The sequence below is a fragment of the Macrosteles quadrilineatus genome, unplaced genomic scaffold (assembly GCF_028750875.1).
Source record: "Macrosteles quadrilineatus isolate MER2022 unplaced genomic scaffold, UCM_ALF_1.0 Scaffold_14__1_contigs__length_3811126, whole genome shotgun sequence".
In the NCBI taxonomy this organism is placed as follows: Eukaryota; Metazoa; Arthropoda; class Insecta; order Hemiptera; family Cicadellidae; genus Macrosteles; species Macrosteles quadrilineatus.
The window spans coordinates 1,020,012-1,044,227 of NW_026542607.1; the positions used below are offsets into that span (position 1 = coordinate 1,020,012).

Sequence of the window (24,216 nt, forward strand, 5' to 3'; positions counted from 1 at the left end):
ATAAGTTATGTATATCTTGCACTGAAGTTTATTTCACCGTCAAATTAAAGAGATTAGTTACTTTAAATCCAAATCTAATTAGGAAATGAAAATGTAATAAAGGATCAAGTTTTCTCTAGGGGGAAAAATAAGTGTCAAGCTTAAGTGTAGTACCAAGCTAGGGTCATGTTTTGATCTCTTGAACGTACATTTTTAAACTTTGGTTGTGAGAAAATCTCGCTGTGATGAAACTCAGTTTATAAAACAGACCTTTCTCCTTAATATTCAATTAAATTAGATGAAGCTGAAATCGTGCATCAGCTAGACAAAAATAGTTTCAGCATCTGAAACAAAATGATCAAAATCATTTATTCAATACAGTACATTAAAAATGGGTTGTGATATTTGTATTGTATTCACTATTCACTAACAATTAGTTAACTCACTGTAGCCATTGTCAAATTCCATCTAGAAAAGTGTTAATAATTTAAGGGGATTCTTTGTAGCATATTCACATAAAAGTTTTAGAGTTCATCCACTGAATTAATATATACTCAAATATATACTCAGTTTCCACTTTTTGGCAAACCATAAACATTTCAAAGCAAATTATATATGCTTTGTTATTAAACCGCTATATCAGACTGAACAATGGTACATCATTGTTCAATACCTTACTTACTTGTGTTTGAAGAAAATCAGCAAAGGAGTTTTAGACAAGCTAAAGAAATAGATAAAAAATATGGATTTCATAACTCAAAAAGTCACACCTCACATTTTAGGATTAAAAAATGTAGTAAAAAACAGACAGTACAAAAGAAAGTTGTTCAAACGTAGTAAAATATGGGTTTGATATATTTAACACTAAAGTATGAGTATAGCTCGGGACTAAAGTTCGTTGATCTAACCTGCGATTCAACTGGATCTGATCGAGTCGGGTCCATGTGGACTGGCAAATGCAAGGTTAAAATAGGCCACCAACCTCTTTAGAAAGGAAAAAATTGCTAAAAGGTAGAATAAACCATCCTCAGACGTAATGTACTTGATTCAATTGTCCTCTGATAACCTCGTCACAAGAAATCACCTACAGTAGACTCATTCTTATCCGGACACCTTTTACCGCACATCGGTTTAACCAGGCTACACTCGGCGGAAATGAAATCTCTTTAACCGGACAATTTTTACCAGCGCATCAGTTTAACCGGACTAGATCGGCAGGAAGTGGGCGGTACTGAAACGACTGTTCTCGTGGGAAAGAGTTCAGACCAGTGATCACGTGTCTAAATACAATGCTCTCCTAAATTTAAGTCAAATATGTATACAGTATGCATTTAAACGGTCCGTTTTAACAAATTTTTAGGGACTTGGTTTAACCGGAACAACCGTTATCTGGACTGGCCTTGGTCCTGAGGAGTCTGGATAAGAGGTAGTCCTCTGTAACAACCAGTATTAGGGACGTTTTTTCTCAATTTGAGCATAGACAAAACAAATTAAATATAGACCGACATCAGTGCTGCGGTTAGCATATGTTCTAGCGCCCACTGCTAGAAGTCCCGTGTAGTTACGGCGAACACCGCTGCAGCGTCTGCTGGTAGCAAACGGTGAGGAGCCGACGACGACAGCGAATCAAACACTGAGCACACTCTAGCGGCACATTGCGGAAGCTTCCTTTGACAGTCTATATTTATTTTATTTGTCTATGATTTGAGTTTTTTTTTTTATTCACTAGCCTTCCTTAATCTAAAACTCTATCAGAAACAATGAAATATTCTAAATGTATGTTTAGTGAAAAGCTTAGTTAATTATTGTGCCAGTTTGGACTCTTTTCCATGCAGTATCCCTGCTATCCTTACAAAAATCATGAAAACAAATTTTTTAATAAATATAAAATTAAAAATTACTCACCATGTTTCATTGTTTATGGATTTCAGTTGTAAACCACTCTCAATTTTTATTGGATCTTCTGTAAGCAAAGTAAAACTTGTTATAAAAATGCTAAATATTTTGGTCTTCAGAAAAACCTTTATAATATCATGCCTAAGTTGTCAGCACGTTGTTCAGATTTTTCTAAAACTAAATTGTGAATTCATCCAATCAAAGATTTGTCATTCGTTCAGTTTTGGAATAACAAAATGATAATTTAGAATCAAATGAAAGATCTTCATCCCTTCAAGAGTTATGTCCAGATATGCAATCGTATTTTTTTCTGTAAGGACGTGGAGAAAGCCCAATGTATTTTGAGTGAGTGTAACTAGACTTTCAATCGTCTTGTTAAAGTTGTTGCCAGGTCTTGAATCAAAATGGACGTAGTTGAATGGAACCACTGACAAAATTTGCGTGCGTAATGTAAATTACTGATTTCTGTTGAATATGCAATTTTTTGACCAAGTCAAAATTATAGAACCACTTTTTGTAAGGTATAGCATATTTTATATCAAATCTGTCTAAGTAATGAATGACAAACTAAGACAGAAAATTAAAGACTGTGGTGCTTCCTGAGGGTGGGTCATGTCCTTTTTTAATAACAGGACAACATTAATAACAGCTGGTCCATAAAACTGGGATGTCTACTTCAGTATCCAAAAATCAATGATTAGACTTGCACATAAAGAATGGTGTTGTCTCATCTTTGTCATCTATAATTTGCTTATCTAGATTCTTGCTGTACTGACGAGTAATATTGACTGAGGCAATACATATTTTGCAATGTTCTTAGCCACAAGTTAGATTTATTGATACAGTCGATTTCACTGAAACTAAATAATTCACAAGTTTTTAAAACAATATTTTAATTAAAAGTGACAATCATCCACCAAAAATTCAATCAAACCTGCAATGTTTTTTTTCTTAATTGATTTCACCAACATTGGACTTATTGTTTTATTATTGTGGCAGCACTGACCTGACAGTATCTGCTGGACGTGTTGGTGCGAGTTGGCCACCCGCAGGTTTGGACAGGTTGATGAGAGAGAGTGCACCACTGTGTCTGTCGCATTCAGTAGAATAACCTGGACGCCTTGCTTCTTGATGTCAGCAATCATTGACGAGACTCCCTGCAAAATAAGTGATTTTGTTGGTGTTAAATCAGTAATCTTTGACTTTTCGACCAGTCCAAAACCTTATTGTAAGCTAGAGCCATCTTTTACGTTCCATCAATTGATGACATCTCAAGTGATGCATCAAAACCGAATTTGAAATCTCAAATTAGTTTCAAAATTTAAGATTCAACTACGCTATTAATTCAATAAATTACAAATTGATCTCATCATGTTGTTATGTCAGTGTCTTGTTATAGGAAAAACTTTTGGTTAAAGCTTTAAGAGTCAGGATTTAATTTTTCAAGTTTAAGTTTTGGTTTTGAGATTTAAAATTTCTGGCTTCAACCATTACTAACATCAACTAACACGGCAACAAAAACTAAGTGAGAAAATATAATTTTAGACTGTAGCACACTCTGTGTTTGGTTTGTTCAAGCATGTTCTTGTTGGCTAAAGGTGATCCTTATATAGATAGAATGCCAAATTCAGTGTTTAAAAGTCAATGCAAGTTTGAAAATAGTAGTTTACGCAACGATGGCGTAAAGATAGAGACATGAACATAGAACGACATGATGACTACTCATAACTTCTAAGAGAGGTTATGTTTTTGTTTATAACCTCTAATTGCCACTGACAGTGATGCAACGAAACATTGTATCAAATACTTATTGCACCAATCAACAATTAAATTGGCCTGAACAGCTGATTAGTTAAATTTCGAATCATTAAAATTTTGCTTCTCCTCTCTCAATCCTTGAACCTCATTGGTCCGTTACCCGTGTTGTTATGAGTAAAACTATGCTGTTGTGAAAGTAAACAATGCTGTTATGGGATACTTTTCAATTCTAAGAACTGTACTGAAACGGCTACTTTAAAACACGGTAGTAGGTAAAAATATTTACCCACGATCGTTTTTTTTTACTGGCCGCGTCAGTTCAGTAATTAGAATTGAAAAGATTCACTTAACAACACATTTGTTTACTTACTTAACAGCATTGTTTTTTTACTTAACAACATGGGTAACGGACAAATGATGTTCAAGGATAGAGAGAAAAGAAGTAAAATTGTAATGCTTCGAACTTCAGCAGTTGTAATCAACTGTTCAGGTCAATTTAATTGTTAAGGAGTGGTGCAATTAGTGTTTGGTACAATGATTTGTTGCATCACTGTCAGTGGCAATGAGAGGTTATAAACGAAAACATAACCTCTCTTAGAAGTTATGAGTATTGATTAGTAATTATTATATTATTAGTAATTAAAACTCTGTCAAAGGTAAAGTAGTGTACGCAACTCACGTTAATAATAGTCTTAACGACACTATCTTTAGGAGATCATTGCGTAAACTGCAATTTTGTTACAAGCTCCAAAAGATTCACCTTAGCCGCTGTGAAGTCTGTGTGAAGGATGTAACTGCAGTCTAATACCAGAGTTGTCGGTTCGCCTTCTTTCACTTTGGTGACGATTTTATCCCAAACATAATCCACAGCTGGAAACAACAATGAACCGTGAGGTTGTACTACCCAGTAGATGGGGGAGCCCTGGAAAAATGATGTCCATGTTTTATGTTGAGGGTTCTTTTTCAATGGTTTCTTTGCCAGGATACCAGTTACCAAACATAAATAATTGAAAATATCTGTGACATTCACAGAATATATTTGAGCTGATTTTCAAAACTAAACAGTGTGACCGTGATATGTGTCAAGTCTTAAAAAAATTGTATATGACTATTTTTTCTGACACACACGAGTATGTTGTAATGAAGCCAAATATAGCTAATTCATTCAACTTATCTTTCCACACACAGGATTATTATCCCAAAAACACGATTTTTAGACCACGAGAGGAATTAAAATGGGGTGCGGGATAAAACAGGATTTTCGGCTATGACGTTTTTTTTATTTATTCCACTTAATTTTAGAGAAAAACTAACTCCAATTGATTAAGCTAATGTAGCAAAATATAATAGCAATGTTTAAACAACTATTTAAACATGATACGTCAAATATAACAATCGGGATTGAACAAAAAATCATGACCACACGACTCAAAAATATTATCCCGCTTACTGGGTTGAGAAATCCTGTTTATTCCAGCTTTTGAATTATGAAAAATCCCGGTTTTCCCCTCATGATTTTTTTGTTCAATTTTTTTTGTTGGTTGTTGTATCGAGCTAACCCACCTGGGCAATTGTTCGCTAAGGACTTCCTACTACTGAAATGTCATTTTATTATAGTAAACTGTCACCTTCTGGTGTTCTACTGTTACCTCTGTTGTGTTTTGTTAACAATTATGAAATCGAAATTACTAATTAGGCAAATACAGTGATACCCAAACCAGGGTGCTGGAAACATGGATACGCCACTGCTGAAATATTTCCTCGTGTAATACTTTGCTACAATATCATGATCTTTGGGTTACTTTACTTTAAAATTGTGTTACATAACGGATAATGTCAGCTGATGTTAAACGTCATTGCACATGGCTAATTTTGAGAGCAGTAACGAAACTGACTACTATATCTAATCAGTTCAAAGTTACCTATAATATGATTCGTTTTTACCGCAGAAACAACTATACCATTACCAGTAATCTAGACATACTTCTGTTTGTCAATGTGCCAAAAATTAAAATAGTCACATTTTTCTGATCAATTTAGAACAAATTAATACTTTAAAATCAGCAGCTTAATATTTTAAAACGTCAGGCTGGTTCAGGTGCAAAACAGATGTAAAAGACAGTTCAGAATTTGAAGGGGTGACAAATATTTGCAGCATTTCAATCGTAAAAGCACTTAATGTGGTGTAAATTGTAGTCTTATTACCTGCACTTTATCAATGGAAACACGAGGCCTTGCGTTAAAGTAGAGAAGAATAAGAACATCTATTGCCACCCCAATAACCAGCCCCTTTTCCACCCCAACTAGTAGACAGGCGATGAAAGTGACCAGAGCTGGAACTAAATCTCTGCCTGAAAATAAAACCCAACATACGTTAAAAATGTATAGCTATTTGAGTTTGAATGACAATGAATACTCAAGAGTCAAGTAAATAAATCTAGAATAATCTTCAACTGTAGATATCAAAAAATCTAGCAGAATTGTTAATAAAATAATAAGTTGAATATGTGCCCTCATTCTTGGAACTCACCAAGAGCTTGTTATTTCAATATTCAAACAGTGCAGTTGTTTTTGTTCTGGTGGAACTCGATTTTTTTAATAGTGAGGTAGATCTATAAGACCAGCTTTGACTATGTAATGGAATCAGTGGTAAACATCTAATCCACAGGAATTAATGTTTAAAACTTTTGTTGTTGAATTTTCCAGTCCATTCCAATAACTATTCATGTTTTAGAATCGGATGGACATCTGGTCCACAAGGACATTTTTTATATTGAACTTGTTTGGGGCTTTCATTGCTCAGTCCATTGTGGGAACAACTCTTGTTGATAAATAATAATACACTGTTACCTTCTACCGTTCCAAATTGATACGTAGTTTACGATGCGTTTCAGCACAGTGACATCATCAGGTAATCCACTATTGCTTGGTCTTCAACACAAAACAGTCTTCGTAACATAAAACAGTCACTAAATTCACAAACACACATTTAACACACGTTTGTGTATTGTGAGACTGTTTTATATTAAAATTGAAGACGAAACAAGAGCGGATTACCTGATGATGTCACTGTGCTGATAAAACACGTCGTAAACTACATCAATTTAGAACGGTAGAGGATAACAGTATTATTATTTATTAGTAATTGACTTTCCAGTAGTATAAAATTTATTATAATTCTTGTTAGACACTTACGGTTGGATGTCCACATTGGTTTGATGATTTGAAGATCAATCATGAAGAGCACAGCACACATGATCACAGCGGCAAGAGAGGCTCTTGGGATGAAGAAGAAGAAGGGAGTCAACAATCCCAGAGCCAATAGGATCAGGACACCTGAGATATACCAGATAAATATCAGCCCATATCTAAGAAATGCTACCCTGGCAAAATATTAAATAGACTCAAGATTACTAAATCTTATATTAAAAGTCATCATGATAATCCAATACCTATATTTTAGTTTCAGAAGCAGTGTTTACATCTGAGTTTATGACAAAATGTTCAAAAATTTAATTTATATCAGCTGTTGGTAACAGAATTTCATAACATTTCGTTGTAAACATGGTTTTTGACTGTGTGTTTTCAACAAATGTTAACCTCATATTGTTAAGCTCAAATGTTTACAATACTCTTTGATCTGTTATTGACTTCTTGCGGAAAAGAAAATTAGTGTTGTAAGCACTGAAAAACTGTTATTGAAATATCATCAACAAAAATAAGCATGCTTTTGATTGTTGTAAATTATTGTAAATGCTGCTTTTGTCTAACGCAATCGTTAATAGACTAAATAGGTGAATAGCTCAGGAACAGCTAGTTTACTGTAGTAAAAACAATGAAAGCCATTTCGGAAGCTAACTTATCAATGTGAGAACAGTGTACAATTATTTGTGTTTTGTGAATTAGTTAGTGTAATCATTATAAATTCTGGAGTAAAATAAACACTGAAATTCCAAGCATAGCAAGCATAAATAAACCAAACTATTTCATCTTTCAAAATAAAACGACTATTGGAAAAAAGAAAATAAACCATCTGATAAACAAATAGCAAAATGAAATAGCCAGTTGATATAGTAGTCAAATTATTTACACAATTAGCTTAGAGAATGTCACAGTAGACCTATGATAAAAAAATATAATTCATCACAGACTAAAAAGTCTTTACAATCTTGGCTTGATTGGCTCGATTAAACTTATGCTTGTGTCAAACAGAATAAGTCACTGAAGGATTCAGATGTATTCAGTTCCAAGTACCATGGTGCTTTAAACTCTAATTCTCATCAAAAATCATTTGACTTTCAATACTAATGCTACAATCAAGCGCAAGATTGAATGTATACTTAAGGAAGGTGTGACTAACTAGTGTAAAGTCCACCCATCGGTGATCTAACTCCGCTTGCGTTGTTGACTGCCGAGCGGCTGAAAGCCCCTGCGACTGGCATAGATCTTGCGAAGCTGCCGAGAATGTTGCACAACCCTAGAGCAATCATTTCCTGCGTTGCGTCCACTCTCTTGCCATTGGCTGCGGCACATAACAAAACGTCAAAGCTACACCAATACCTTTTCCATTGACTGGTGAATGTTTCGCATCAACACCTTTCATTAATTATGAGTGAAAACCTACCAAAATTTATGTCTTGAGGATCCAAAACGGGAATAACCAATTTTATCCCCAATAAAACTCAGATCATCTTTGTTTGTTCCAATGGAGTTCACCCCCTTTAAATAAACGTGGGTTTACATGTTTGTACAAAATTTCATTAAAACTGGATGATTTTTAATTGAGTTATCAAGGTAACGGACACATTTAGATATATATACAAAATAAATATGAACTTGAAAGGATTGTGTTTTTGGCCTCTAAAACAAGAAACATGCAAGTAAATTTTGCCCGGGTCCAGGTCTTACCATGAGACCTAATTAATAGCTTATTCCTATGAGGGAAATGAACTCAAATACGTATGCAAAACATCTTCCCCATCATCGTTATGTGTTACTCACCGAATGCCTTGGCAATAGCGATGTTACTGATTAGTGCTATCAGTGGTACCACTACTACACCAGCGCCCAGCTCTGTGATCATCTCTGTGAAGCCGAGTTGTCTGCCGTTAATCTCCGTAGATGTCGGAGGGAATCCTATTGTAGGGAGCCCTGCCTCAATCTTACCTGAAAATGATGTTTACCGCATGGTAATTTCCATCACTGAACCAGCTTTTAAGCAAAGTAAGTCCAAATTTTCCAGAATTTTAAAACATACCTGTCTTAGTTGAACTGGCTGCATTATTACTGATTTAGTCTACCCAAAGGCCTTTATAGTCCATGTAGGTTTTATTTCCTTGAAATTACCTGTTCGACATCATTGAAATGTCTGATTACAAATTTCCCCCCATTTATTTCTAAGTATACATTTATTTTGTGCAAAAACTAAGACAATTTGTATTTCACCAGAAGATTTTTTAACTGAGAGGGGGATTTCTTCACACAAGTGGGGTGCCGTTGCTTGTCATCATAGTTTCTCTATGCGTGTGGGGTTTGTTTGCCCCCTTATACCTAACCTCTCACAGCTACAGTCTACTAGGACTGGGATCACCATTGGGATTACTGCAGCCCAGCAGGGTAAATTCTTGTTCACCTATTTATTTCTACATATACTTATATTTTGTTTGGTTTCCAAAATTAAGAGTACTGTATTTTTGTCTCAGAAATTTATGTGTTTTTTTTTATCAAAATGACATTTGAATTGATAATAGAGAAAGAGCTACAAGCTAAGTTGGTCTATTGGTAGAATTTCGTTATATCCACCTTTTGGGAACTATATGATAGAAAATTATCGAGAAAAGATAATAGACTACGCTACCTGTAAGTTTAAATGGGGTCCAGTCATTCTGTTGGAACAAAAACGCAACAATGGAACACATGAGAACAACCAGTGCGTTACGTCCTGTAGACAAAAACCAGATGATTCCGTTGATCACCTTGTGTTCTTCTTTATTTTCAGTGTTACCAACCCGAAAATCTTTGAGTGTCTGAAATTAATGTTGAAATAATTAGAAAATAACTGCCTCGATGAAGTGTTGGTTAAAAAATATACAAGCAGCTAGCTAATCTTAGTTTATAGATTTTTTTTGTCCTAGGGCACTACAGGTTCTAACATGGAATATTTTTTTCACATTACTTCAAGCTAGACCTAGGGATTGCGGCATTATCACTTAGATGAAATCTGTTGGTGATTTGGCGGGATATGAGGACAGAATCTTAGGATCCAAAGTTCCGTGTTCTATCAATAGACTAGCTAACTACCCGAAGCCTGGATATAATGCTCAACTGGTGATCAAAATGTTGTTGGTTCGATCATGAAAACAGTCAGTTGCTTTTTGATGCTTTGAATATTGAATCCGCTGTTTGTTCTTAATAATTGGGACTTTAGAAAGTCCAAAAAACCATCTCACCTATTTAGTCAGTAGTAATTAAGGATGAATGTAAGAAAGAACCAGATACCCAAAGTTCGCCTAAAAAAATAATGCAGTCAATTAATTAACTGTAACTTGCTTACTCTAAGAGATAGCAGCGTCCCAATACAAATCACTCCAAGTATCAAATCTCCCGGTCTTGTTTCATGTATGTGACTTAAAAATGCAGTCCAAGTGTCGAGGAATGCTTCTGTATTGTACCTAAAAGCAGAATGGTTGATCATAAGGTGAGTTAAGCCCTTTAAACTACAATATCCGATGTATTGGACACAATTGAGTAATATAACTGAAGTTACTCTTACAGTTGGTAGACCTATTCTGACTTGTGCTGCAGCTTTAAGTTACTTAAAGAACTAGGAAGTAAATACAATGGACCAAAGAATATGAAAGAGTGGAAATAAACTATTCATCTTGTAAATAGAGAAGGAAAAAGGCAAGATAACAAATAGTTAATTTGATCCTATGATCCATAGTTTTGTAGCGTAGTGCTCCTGGCCTCATTTTGCTGTAATAAGTATTTTTTAACAATAGGTTGCATTGGAAATAAAATTATACATATAAATAGGTTAAGCATATAAAAAAATGTATATCTCTTTTTGGGTTTATATACAACTGATAAATCTGCCGCTTAAGAGCAATGTTAACGGCAAATTACCTATTATTGATTATTAATTGTTAGTTTGTTGTGTTTCTGTGTTTTGGTAGTAGTTTAGCCTGCTGAACACATTCAATTTGACTCTTTAATTTTGATAAGGAAAAGCCAAATTGACCATGTGTTTGTGATTGCTGCATTCGTTAGAATTAAAAAATCTCACTGAAAAGTTTAATTAAACGTTTGAGGAAGACTTAATTACATGTTGATTATTCATAATTGACAAAGTTTTGACAACTGCTCACAAAGTTATCTGAACTAATTTACGTGGATGCCTTATCTGTTTGCTACCTATCACAATTTTTAATTGATAAAAAACTTGTTCTTTTACCATAAATTTAACCTTAATCCAACATTTCTATAAAGTGGATCAAAGAAATTGCCAAAATAAACAGGAACTTTTTCAACCCTTCCTGGACAGACGAAATCGTGACATAGAATGGGAAAAAATTATAAGAAAAAATAAAAATAAGTTTTCCTTATTTGTGTTTTGTTATACAAGTATACATAAAATAAACACAATGGAACACTTCATACTGTCAAAATAATTTTTTACTCGTTTTTAACTATGCGGATATATCCGCTACCCGTCCGCGGATAAGTAGAAAAGGAGCAGATTTATCCGCCTCCCGTCTTTGAAGATATGACCATGACAACGTTAGGCAATAAATAATGAACAATATGTAAACAATAAATATAGACAAGATAGTGTTGAGCGTGAAACGTCGAGTGAGGAGCGTAGGAGAGGTAGGCAGTGCATGGGAGAGGGGTAGGTGCGTGAAAGAGGGGGGAGTGGGAGAGAGCGTAGCCATGGAGAGAGCAGGAAAGTGGCCCCTTGGTACCGCGAAACATCTGGTTACTGCTCAAGCGCCTGCCAGGCTGTCTGAAGAGAAGGTGGATATATCCGCTTCCCGTCCGGAACATCAAAAACCATAAGCGGATATATCCGCCACCCGTCCTTTATCGCCAAAGACTTAGGCGGATATATCCGTCACCCGTACGGGAAGGGTTAATGTAGCGTAGCCTTATATTTAAATATTTTGATGGCTGATTTGGAAACGAATGAATGCCTGTGAGAAAGTGTGCTGATTTATTTTTTAAATATCAAAATATTCAAATATGTAAAAGAGGAATTCATTAAGTACCTAGTTCCTCAGACATTGTGTTTACAAAATCACCTCTCTGCTTTGAAATATTAAATATTGAAATATTAACCTCTCTGTTGCAATATTTAAACAAGTCTCAAATACATATGAGGAGAATCTCACAACTTTTTTACAATGAGGCGAATTTGTCAAAACGTGCACTAGAATTTTTCTATTCTAACCAAACACATGACATACCTCTCATACATTACATATTTGTCCAAATGGAAACATTCTTCTTGAGCAACAAAAACACAGTGGGAATGAAAATTGTTACATTAAGGCCAAGCACGGGTAACATGGACTGTAAATTATGAAGTATTACGAGAAAATAAGTATGTGTGCAGTTATTTTTACTTGAGGCCAAAGAGTGATTTGAGCTGAGCAGAGGCTATGATGAGAGCTGCAGCGGAGGTGAAACCGGAAACCACAGGAACTGACACAAAGTCCACCAGGAATCCTGGAAATTAAAATAAATTACAGTAATGTGGTTTGTATTGCCTTAATAATCATAATAGTAGGTAATTCATCTATTGATTACATTGGCACAACTATAGTATGGGATCATCAGACTGCATAAATTAACTTTAAAGAGAAAAAGCAAATCAAACAGGATGGACAAATAAAAAATGTTATCCATCTTAAATAAAGCAAAGTTCATAAATAAATTAGGTTATCCAGAGGGACCAGACTAATGATTCTTCCAATGAATCTTTTTTCTGAAATACCACCTGATGATACAAAAATATTTTCTATTTTACTGCTCTGTTACAAGCAGGTTGGATGGATAGTATGTATTTAACAGGTTCAGTACCGGCCGTCACACTTCTCTGTATGTAGAGTCTCCAGACACACGGGAGTGAATGCGTTAATTAGTTTTTCGTTAGGCATAACACACCTATTTTAAAACCATAAGTAGGATATGAAAGATGAAAATAGGATTCATCAAATTCAAATAGGAATCTGTACTTTAAATTAACAATCAATGACTTTTGTAATATGATATGTAAAATTAAATTGTCTACAACAATGCAATTAAAATTGGAATATTCTAAAGATAAACTAAAAGAACAGGTTGTAGACAATTGGTGGGGTTTATTTGTTGTCCAAACAAATTTATCACGATTCTAAAGATTTGGATACTAGCCATAAATTGAATACATTATCTGCTGTTAGAGTATAAATTTACCCACCCAAATGTAGAATCCCGAACAGGAGTTCAACACAACCGGATATAAAGCAAAGGAAAACAGCCATGTCAGCGTTGAGATCGTGAGTGTACGTGAACGTAAGTAGAGACACCAACGCTGTAGGACCTAGAGAGATTTGCTTAGTGGATCCAAACACGATGTAAACCAAACATCCAACCCAGCCAGAGTACAACCCATACTGAAACAGAGAAAAGTAGTGAGTATTTTATCATTCCAAGTTGCATCCCAAATATTGAATGGAAAGAAGTACATGGTAGTAAAGGATGGTATTAAAGGAACTGTGTGAATAAATGAAAGTTTTTGAAAAGATTTGCCAACAATCAACAACCAACTTTGATTGCTCATTCGGTACAACGTTGAGATAGCTAGTAGTTGCACAAGACAAATTTATTTCACTTCTTGGTACTTTTGCTTCTGTGATAGTTTATCTGACATTAAAAGTGCTAAAGCATAAGTTGTCCGTTCTGTTTGGATTGGTTACAAGTTGGCATGTTGGACGGAAATAATTAAATTTAAATCAACATACGCTGTTGGTGGCTAAATTTAACTACTACACTAATCGATTTTCCAACCACTGGATGGAAATGATCACATTGCCACACGTGTAAACAGTACGCAAAATTGCACAATTCTGCTTTAACTATTCTCATTCCCGCTCCCTCGCTAAATCCGCTGATTTCATTGTTGGCTTTGGCTTTTCTATAAAAGACGTAACATACATTCAATCCAATAATAAACAAATAGACAACGTAAGAAAACAAACATAACCAAAATTATTTTATATACAACTAAAAAGTTAATCTGCGAGTTAAGATAGATTAATTATGTTGGTAGGAAAAATCTTGTGTGTATAAAGACCACAAACAGCTCCTTTTGAAATGTATGGTAATGTCTAGTTCTCGAGAGGCACTGACGTACTTTGTATTTAGGTCAATATAAAGGCAAATCCGCTAATAACTTAATAACTTTAGCATAGGAATGGATGGGAATATCGAATATCTAGCTCTATCCAAAGTCAAAGATATCACTACCACAAAATACCAATACTTGGTGTTAGGGCTTGTCTAGTAATCCTCAGTAAATCGCTGATTTAATCCTGAAAGAGGTTATATTAGTTTGTAAATTGAAACTTGACTCAGCTGTTCCTGATAATTTTGCAAAGCTACTAAGTATTTCACTTTGTATGTATTCTACATCCATCTTCACCTTAAAATACAAACCATGGTGTATCAACATAAATATTCTAATCATATTCAGAGGTTGATTGAAATACACATTATGACTTTTGAATACAAACTAATAAGTTGGAACTATAAGTTAGTTATAACATTTTGAATATTGTGTCCCTAACTATGATACCTGAGGGCTGAGGCCGGCTAGGCCTGCGTAGGCAATGGCCTGAGGCATAAGCGTGAGTCCAACAGTGATCCCAGCGATGACATCGCACGCTGCGTCTCCGAGGGCGTAGGTCGGCAGCCATTGGACAATCGGTACCCTCTGTCGCAGTAACTCCCCAAACCTGGGTGGTATGGGTAACATGGCTGTAACAGATGTCATTAATGTGATGCTCAACCATTTTACGATATAGTCAAACTCCACGCAAACCACCACTTCAAAAATAATAAAAAAATTAAATTAATAAAAAAAAGGGGAAAAAATAAATTTAATTTAGTTAAACAATTAAGTACATTAAGCTCCAGCCAAATAATTAGGTACATTTAGTGTTTGAAATTTTTTTTCAGTCTGCTGTCGCCTGATTAGTTTGTTTAGTGAGTGCCAATTTTGTTAATCACGTGTGGTACGGTACCGTTACAATTATTGTAGTGTTGTAACGATCAGTAATCTAAGTCAACTGCCAAGTGCAGCTGTCCGCTTCCGCTTTTGTTTATTAAAAAAAACTATTTATATGAAAAATCCAACTTCCAAGTTTGTTACCAACTGGACAGGGTCAAGTCCCAATTTTAAATGATCCAAATAGTTGGAGTTTAACTGTATTTTATTTGTATGCTGGGTATGCATGTGTTTTTAGCAACCATATGTTGATATTGTTGGAACTTGTTAGTTTCCATTGAAATTTTTAGGTCAATAAGTTTCATACAGGTGCTAATATAGTTGGGTACCATCAGTGCTTGCCTGGTAATTAGAAGGTTGCAGATTCGATTCTGAGAATAGTCAGTAGGTTGTTGATGATTTGAAAATGGTCCCAACTCTCTTTGATCGTTGACATTTTAATTATTGGTCTTTGCTACAGAACCAGTTGATCCCATCCAGAAACAAAGCGATAGCGGTGAATCAAAACTAGTGTTGAATGGATTAAATTATCATTTAATCCATTCAACACTCGTTTTGATTCATCGTTGCCTTAAATATGCAGCCTCATGTGTTCTCTAATCCAATTTGAAATATTTCACTACCGTACATAAAATGAGTATAAATTATGATTTCAAATAGAAAGATGAACAATAGATTCCCCCAAATTTCAAACCAAACTTTTGAAATGTGTCTAGACATATCATAAAAGGAATTATAAAATCCAAGTTAGCCAATCTTATGTTAATAAAAAAATAATGTGGTAATTTTAGTTCTGATAAATTTAAATTACTATATGACATTTTGTGTACAGAGATGTCCAATAATTACAGTTTTGCTGCCCTAAAGAGATCTATCTCCATTTGGTAAAGAACCTACAGCCATGGGTGTCCATCAATATGGAAGCCCTGCCTCGAGCCCACCCTATGAGACCCTGTGTTGATCACATTTTTTACATTGTGTAGTGAAAACATAAAATATCAGACATATGGATCAGAAAATTTGACACTCAATAAAAACAGGATGGAAAATATTGTGTTAGAAAAAAAATATTGAGAAAAGTGTATGTACCAACTTATGAGAATGGACATTGGAGGGAGTTATTGAAGGAGGGAAACTGGAGGAGTTATAGAAAGAGAGAAGTGAGGAAGTCATACTGTATTTGAGGCTTTGGAGTAGATGAATGAGATTGGCAGGAAAAGAAGGCTCCTTATCAAAGTTTAGTTCTGGAGAATAAATCAGAAGGCAGGAGACTCCTTGAAAGACCAAAGCAGAGATGGTTGGACCAAGTGGGAAAGGATCTAAGGAGACTGGGAAGAAAACAGGAAGAGGCGAGAGACAGAGATTAGTGGAGACACTGTGCTTGGAAGGCCAATTACCACTAGGGGTAATAGTGACCAAAGCAGTAAGCATAAAGAACAAATTGAAACTGAAAATTTAGGTATAAAAATAAGTATAATCAACCATTCTGTACCTAAACAAACATTTCCCAGCCCCATCTCTTTACTGGGGGTTATTCCATACCCCACAGATCCCCGCCCCCCTTAATGGAAAATTTGGATGGACACCCTTGCCTACAGCTTAATCTAGTTTCCAAAACTCTGGGACACAGCGTTATCATAAAACTATAAGTTATTGGTAATTAGCGGGATTCAAACCAGGGAATCCAGGACAGAAAGTCTAGTGCTTCATCTGTACACACATAATTACTTTATTTATTTAAAATTTGTGAAACATTTTCGGGATTTAGACTGAAACTAATTTAATTTCAGTAGGCCTACACAGTGCGATTAAATTTACAACAGATAAAATTTAAGCAATTCAGTTAAGCAGGTTTGCTAAATTTAGCCTACAATTTGCAAATTTGCATGCACCTGGTTAATATGCCATCTGTGGATTAGAATAGCCAATTAATTATATCCTATTGTGTTAGTTACAGTGTGAATTAGTCTACATGATTATACTTACTAGTTTTTAATCAGTCTGTACCAAACGTAAAAATCCAGCTTTGTAAAAAAAGGTTCAACTGGACCTGTTAAATGACACCCTAACCTGATGAAGGGGAATACCGTTAATTTTCACTTCAATTGGCAATCATTTAGAAAGTTGCCACAGCTATTTCCATTAGCATTGCCTTCAAGCTTGTTATTAGTTGGATAATGACTTAATAATCCAGCTTCATCTTAACCTGCACCTATTCATACTAACTCATAATTTAAAATTACCGAAAAGCAAATTAATTTTTACAACAATCAGATGATATTTTTTTATATTCAAAGAAACACATTCTTGTTTTTAGCGAATTTCCCATATAGGGAATAAGCTATTACCGTAGTACTCATGGTAAGACCTGGACCCGGGACCGATATTTTTTTCGTTTTGAGGTCCCTAGAGGCCAAAAACACCATCCGTTCAAATTCATATATATATATATTCATATATATATATATTTATATATATATATATATATATATTTATATATATATATATATGTGTCCGTTAGCGCGATAACTCGAGCAAAAATGATCCGATTTTGATGAAATTCGGTACAAACGTGTAAACCTACATTTATTCAAATGAGTTCGCAAACCAGCATGATCGGACCATAGGAACGGGGGTTTATGGGGGCTTTTATGGGGTAAAAATGGGTTTTTCCAATTTTTGACCCAAAAAACATAAAATTTTGCAATTTCTTTCCAAACTATTTTGTAGAGCTTAAAAAAACAAATAATTTAGTATATTGAAGCGTTATAATGCGCCTAATGGTTACGGAGAAAATTCCAAAAAATTGTTAATTTAAAATCCCATGTTATTCTTATGGAGAATAAGTAAACTGTTGTAATTTGCTTGTTTATTAACATATTTTGCCCAAATTTGGAAAATGTTTTTATTTCTTACTAACTATTAACATTTTACATAAAAAACAGTTTTACCCTCCCTGTTGCAGCAAACCTACGTATGTGTTAAACTGATTCTATTTAAATAGGGAATAAAAGTGATATTTTTAAGGAGACATTTTAGTGTAAACCTAATCAGGCAAATGGAAATTCGCTTAGTCTGCAGGTTTGCTGCGGCGGGGGTATTTAGTCTTACATTTATTTATTATATTAACAGAAAAAATATTAGTTTGAATTGGCAAAAAATAAAATAGCACTAAGGTGAATAAATAAAATTTTAACAATGTACAGTGGTAACACATTTTTACATTAATTTCACATCGCTTTACAATATTTTGACAAAGTCGTTGTTGCCAAAGTTTTGCCTATTTAAGTAAACAAAAACTTTGCAGAAACTTGGTCTAGCTTCTTTTTAACTATAATTAGGAACAAAGCATTTGACCTATCCTAAGACAAAGAGTAGATTAAATAGATTGACTCTGATTTCTAGATTTAGACACCGAAAGATTATTCCAAGTTACAAGATTTTAATTGATATGTAAACAGCTAGTACATTACCAAGATGAATTAATCAGAAATTGCAATGGGTTGGCATAAGATCCTGGTAAAATAAAGTATAACAAAGCTAAAATACTAAACAGGAGTCTTAGACAAAAAATAAATAAAAACTTCTGAACACCGATTGATAATAAAGCTTAATGAAGTTACGTTAGTTAGCCAGTAACTAAATGTCTGAACTACAGATAAGAGTAAGGATAGTGATTGTTGTATTGTTTTACTATCACTAAACAATACAGTAATTGGACACAGTATTTTCTTGTATTACTTTCCTGCTAAAAAAATCTTGAAGTTCACAGTTTAAAAAAATAATTAAAATCATTACCTATTCAATCATAATATATGTTTTTTGTAAGATTGTCCTCTGCTTTGGAAACAGATGTATGAGCTACAAAAACTTTATATAATATTAAAAAAAGAAATAAAATAAAATGTAAGTATGAACAAGTATAGAAGAATAGTGAAAGAGTGCTACATGAAAATCCTGGATTATCCAGTAAAGCAATTCATGATTTTGAAACATTCCTTCTTGAGAGCCATTTTTTTTTAATTATCGGGAATACATTGATTGAATAAGTGAGTATGGATTTCTTTGTGTTGAAAATGTTGGCCAAACTTAGAATTAGAATAAGAATATTTATTTTCTCCCAGTAATACAATACAGTAATTACATTACAAGATACTACATTACCTATATCAATATACAACACATGAAAAAGAACTTGATATATCTGTAAAACCTTTTAAGAACATTGTACAAATGTTCTAATCCATTTAGACTTGTAATGTGTTCAAACATTTAATCGCAGACTAGGTAGGGTCTACATCAATCATTTGTTGAGCTACATAGGAAGCAGTAGTTAGCTGTCAGCTGCTAAATGACTAAATGACTCCTCAACTGTCTTACCTTTGTCCTTGTAGTTTCTCTTTGCTAGTTCAACAGAACAGCATGAGTTTTATATTAATGAAGGTCAGTGCTGAATATTGATTGTATTACTTTCTAAATACATTTTGCGTACTTCAGAAACCGCTTTATCAATTTAGTATTTGTCTTTATATGAGATTTTGCTTTATAAGTTAAACTGTTTGATGTGGATTTATTTAAAAAAAAATTGTTTTTAAGAAAACAATCTGAGAAACATTTAGGCATAAAAAGTATGGAGCATTGGGAATTTGAAAGTATTGCTTCCGTATTAAATAAAGAGTTTGGTAGTTACGGTGCGCGGTTTGATAGTTTTAAACCTTTTAAAATTTACGTTTGTATTATGACTTTTTATGATGTATAGAGTAGAGATCACAATTTTAAATTCTGTTTATTTTTTCTGATTGCTGAATTTTATTTATTTGTTTTAAATCATCTAATTATCATTTTTAGGTTTTTTTTTGTATTATTGTCATTAAGTCAGAGGCTTTTATTTCTTGTCACTTAGAAGTATTATTTTAGCCAATTATTCGAATCAATGGAGAAATAGTATACAAATAGAAATAGTTTCAGTCATGTGTAAATTCACGGTCTATGCACAAGGCCATTGATGTTACAGATCATTTAGCATTTACGATTGCATAATCATCATTGCAGATGCATTGTTATTGAATTTTCAAATATTCGGCTATCAGCCTGCAGTTTTGCTTCCATATCTTTTTAATACTACATGTTACCTCTTTACATTAAAACACATAATATGAAAGTACTATCAGTATTTTTTTAAATATTTTTCAACAACTAAACTATGGTATGTTATACTATTTTAGAAAAGTACCGGTAATAGTCCAAAGTTTTTTTTAAGCAGATAGAGAATCGAGAATATCATATAATTTTTGAACGTCGGAACAAGTAAACTTCTTATACTCAATTTATTAAAATAAAGTTTACAAGTAGGCCTAAGCGATTTATAGTGTGTAAGTTTCTAACAGAGAATTTACGATCATAAACGATTTACTTTTGAGGAAGTATTTTTTGGGGAAGAATGTTATTAACTGAAAACAAACTATTTTATATAAACGATCAGCTGACAATTAGAACAAACTATTTTGCACCAAGATCAGCTGACAATAATTATAATTAGACCATTTCGCACCAAGATCAGCTGACAATAATTATAATTAGACCATTTCGCACCAAGATCAGCTGACAATAATTAGATTATACTATTTTGTACCTGAACAGTTGACAACTAAGAGACTATTTTTTTAACCAGATGACAATTCGATAAGAATATTATGCACCAAGACCAGCTGATCATTATGTCCTGACCACCACACTATTAAGCCCAGAGTGTCACTTTGACCGGAAGCTGCTATTGTTAGGAGGCGTCAATTTCCTGTATTTTCCCGCGTACTGTCCACATCTCACACTCCACGTGCGTTGATTGTTGCCTTCCTTAATTAAACATCGCAAGGTCAAAGTTTAAAATAAGAGACAATAGTTTTTTTTTTTCATTTTGAACACAGTTGAAAGTTGATTCAACAAAAGATTAGGTGTAATGTTTTTAATTTTAGAGTATATTTTAAAAAAATTATAAGACGTGTCAGTCAATAAAAAAACTTAACTTACTACAGTATGAGATGGTTTTGTGAAGGAGTTTAAAATTATGAGTAAAATCATGGTAAAATGTGCTAATTTATGTTACCATCTTGAGTAGGCTACTAAATTATTACTCAGTACGACAAAAATGTATATCAGTAAATGATGGTACAGTAGTCTACTGAAGTATTTAAGTCGATGGTCCATCTCTTTAACATCATTTTATGCGCAGAGTTAAAAAAATTTTACTTTAATTTTATCCAAGAAAATTTTGTGTGAATGCAATATTAAATTATTTTAACCTGTCAAAATATTTTTAAGGTTATAATTGTACAAACTTACAAAGTTACTTGTCTTCAAAACATTGCGCTTCTAAAGTATAAGAACCTCAAGAATTGTGTTTGATTACGATCATGACCTACCCACAGACATAACAGCAACAGCAAAACCTAAACCATATCAGACAAAGACCACCAACAAAGGTGCAGGTCAAACCTTTATGAAGTTCCCCATGGCTCCATTCTGGGGTTTGTTTTGTTTTGTTGCTATTTCTATTCAAGGCCATGGATCTTCTTTGGAAGAGATGCAAGGTCAATCATACACTTCAATGTCCTGAACTAATTTATGAATTAATGGATACTGATACTGTAACATTTATGGAAGAGTTACAGGTCTACACGTTCAATCTTCTTACATCACTACCACTAATATCTACAATATTTATTTACGATGAAGTCACAGGAGTCACGACTCCAGTGATTTTATCACGTTCAAATTTTTTGTTTTTTAATATTACAGACATTAGTGATAGTGATCTAAGAAGATAATATAGGAGACTCCCTGAAGATGCCACAGATTGCTGACAAGATGTAGATAAAAAGATTAACTACTATATCACAAAGACTGAAGAAAAAAGAGGGTTTGGAAAAAATCTAACAACTAATAACTAACATAATTTAAGTAGTAGTATAATGTTATGTATAAGTATAAAAGAGGAAGTTGGTTTGCATATATATATTTGGCAGTGATAAATTCAGATACCGCTGGACCGATAGCTCAGAAACTTGTTACATACGCATGTATAATTTCATGGAGTAGGTTTATACACCATCAATTTCGTGATTACTTTCAGGGCTTAGCTCTAGGACCGTCTTCAAGTACCCATGTCAAGGATTTTTGTTTACTTACAAATCATATGAAAGTAAAATTAAAACAGGTAAATTAATGGTGGTATTTTTTATTCTGATATTTAATTAATTGTTTATTTGTTAATATCAAGATTTGTTTCTTGGTGCCATTTGAATTTTGCATATATTTTAAAAATGCAATACACTTTTATAATAAAATGTTGGTTTGTAGTACAATTTTACATTCTACATTATGTTTTAATATTTTAGCAGATAAAATAGATCAACTAAGATATGAATAGTCAACATACAAAGTTTTTAAAATTAATCCAAACCAAAATGGCGGTTTTCACTACTTTATGATGCTGGTTTGCAAGTGTTAGAATAACCAAAGGTTTACTTGTTTGTCCTAATTTAACCAAAAGCTGATTCTTTTTACTTGAATTGTTGCGCTAACGGACTCACACACACATTTAAACATATGTAAATTTGAACAGATGATGATGGCCTCTGGTGACATCAAAACCAAAAAGTAATTTTTCCCAGGTACAGGTCTTACCGTAAAAGCCACCAATTACCTGATTCCCAATATGGAAAATGCACTAAGATGTAATTTGAAAAACAATTACCAATACGACTTGTATTACTTCTAAATAGCTGATATTACATAGAGGAAGAAGTCCTGTACAATATCTGAGTTATCCAAGGTCATGTGAAAATTACAGCAAATTACAGTATTAGTCTTTGCCAGGTTGTGGTATTTAACTGTATGACATCCAAACTGTGCTGGGAATACAGAGTGGAACTGAACCTCCATTGTGTAACAATATTGCTAATTATATGAAAAAAAGAGTTACTAATGAACTACTATATAGTTTAAATAAAACATACTTGATTCTAAGGATGTATTTTTGAAGAAAAACAGACAAATAAATGCTGCTGGTGTTAAGGGACACTCCCATCAAGGAATTCAATTTTTGCTAAAATACCTTTAAGAAACTACTAAAAAACTATTTCAAACTAAAAATCACTATATTCCGCTTCAATAGAAGTTTTGTAAATTAAAAATTAGAAAAAACTTTATGTTATAATTTATGTTTGTAATATTTTATTTGGGGTACTTGGGATTTGGAATACACCTATTTTTTCATTTTTATTTTCTATTCTGTGACACAATTGATGTATTTCCTTAAAAATACTTCTATAAATAAAGATGATTTGTATTGTAAAAAGATTTGTTCCAGCATTTATGTAATGCCAAATGTTTTATTGGTCTAATTTGGAAGTAGAGAATATTGCTATTTTATTTTGGTTCTGTTTCTATTTAATAAATAAATAAAAATATTACAACAAATTTGATGAATTGATCAAGTACAGTGCACTTGCCTACTCCTGCATTTTAGTACATAACTAATTTAAGACAAACATACACTACTTCATTACCTACTTGATAAAAGCCTCTCTTAAAAATGTTTAATTAAGAATACTGAAAACCTTTTTCTTTCCCACCATTGCATTCTTGATTTATTTTTGTAATTTCTAACTCCAAAATAAAGACATTCAATATTCGTTTTAGGTATTTAAGAAATTTGTTATACCTGTATTAGTAGGAGTTTAAAACATTATGAATCATGCTTCAAAGAACATACAATCCCATTTATAAAGATATAAAATCATAGCATATCATGATCAATTAGGTTCATTTTAAATTTTTGAAACAAAATTCTTAGAATTTAAATATTTGTCAACAAAGACAACAAATAATACACTACACCTTTTTCACAGGTATTTCAGAATAAATACTTACAAACAATACTACAATTCCAATCAAAAGCATATTGAATTTACTTGGAATGTCAACAATTAAACAGCTGATACGAACTCACCTAACAGATGTTAATGTGCGAACTGCAAGCAACCAACTGCTAGACTGAATCTACATGTTCAATAGCAAGCTGCCAAATACAAATCCCCACCAACATAACTGCAGATGTGAGTTCAAAAATTGTCTGGTCATTTGCTCAAATTAGAGGAGCAGGTTTGCAAATTTGCTTCAGGTAAAATTATTAGCAGTCAGCACTCAGCACTCTAGTCTGGATTTTCCAGATGCTGCGTTGTTATTAAGAAAATCTAATTTGGTAAAAGTATCTATTTTACATATGAGATGGAAAAAGAAAATACAGTTTAAAA

At 33.4% G+C, this 24,216-nt stretch overlaps 1 protein-coding gene across 3 annotated transcripts; it reads right to left on the bottom strand.

Annotated features, from left to right (window-relative positions):
* Positions 1-23,973, bottom strand: LOC129005032 (sodium-independent sulfate anion transporter-like). 3 transcript variants are annotated; one of them, XM_054433786.1, is made up of 14 exons: positions 23,913-23,973; positions 14,471-14,652; positions 13,094-13,289; positions 12,258-12,360; positions 10,187-10,304; positions 9,491-9,659; positions 8,635-8,799; positions 7,994-8,155; positions 6,829-6,969; positions 5,839-5,984; positions 4,394-4,555; positions 2,882-3,032; positions 1,885-1,942; positions 1-323 (listed from the first exon to the last, which is right to left on the bottom strand). In XM_054433786.1, coding segments are annotated over exons 2-14 (1,752 nt in total). In that variant the 5' UTR covers positions 14,651-14,652; positions 23,913-23,973; the 3' UTR covers positions 1-322. The 3 variants fall into 3 exon arrangements, with proteins under 3 accessions (XP_054289761.1, XP_054289762.1, XP_054289760.1); XM_054433787.1 differs by lacking the exon at positions 23,913-23,973 and adding an exon at positions 16,889-17,091; XM_054433785.1 differs by lacking the exon at positions 23,913-23,973 and having other exon boundaries at positions 14,471-14,699.
* Positions 23,974-24,216: the final 243 nt, after the last annotated feature.

What these genes read in the sequence shown, in the direction of transcription:
- LOC129005032 (XM_054433785.1), bottom strand. Translation starts at nt 14,668, where the DNA reads ATGACATCTGTTACAGCCATGTTACCCATACCACCCAGGTTTGGGGAG. An exon ending in GTTCGGGATTCTACATTTGG is followed by an intron (nt 12,361 to 13,093) that starts GTGGGTAAATTT and finishes TTTAATTTCCAG; the next exon opens with GATTCCTGGTGGACTTTGTG. An exon ending in GACCCCATTTAAACTTACAG is followed by an intron (nt 8,800 to 9,490) that starts GTAGCGTAGTCT and finishes CATCATTTTCAG; the next exon opens with GTAAGATTGAGGCAGGGCTC.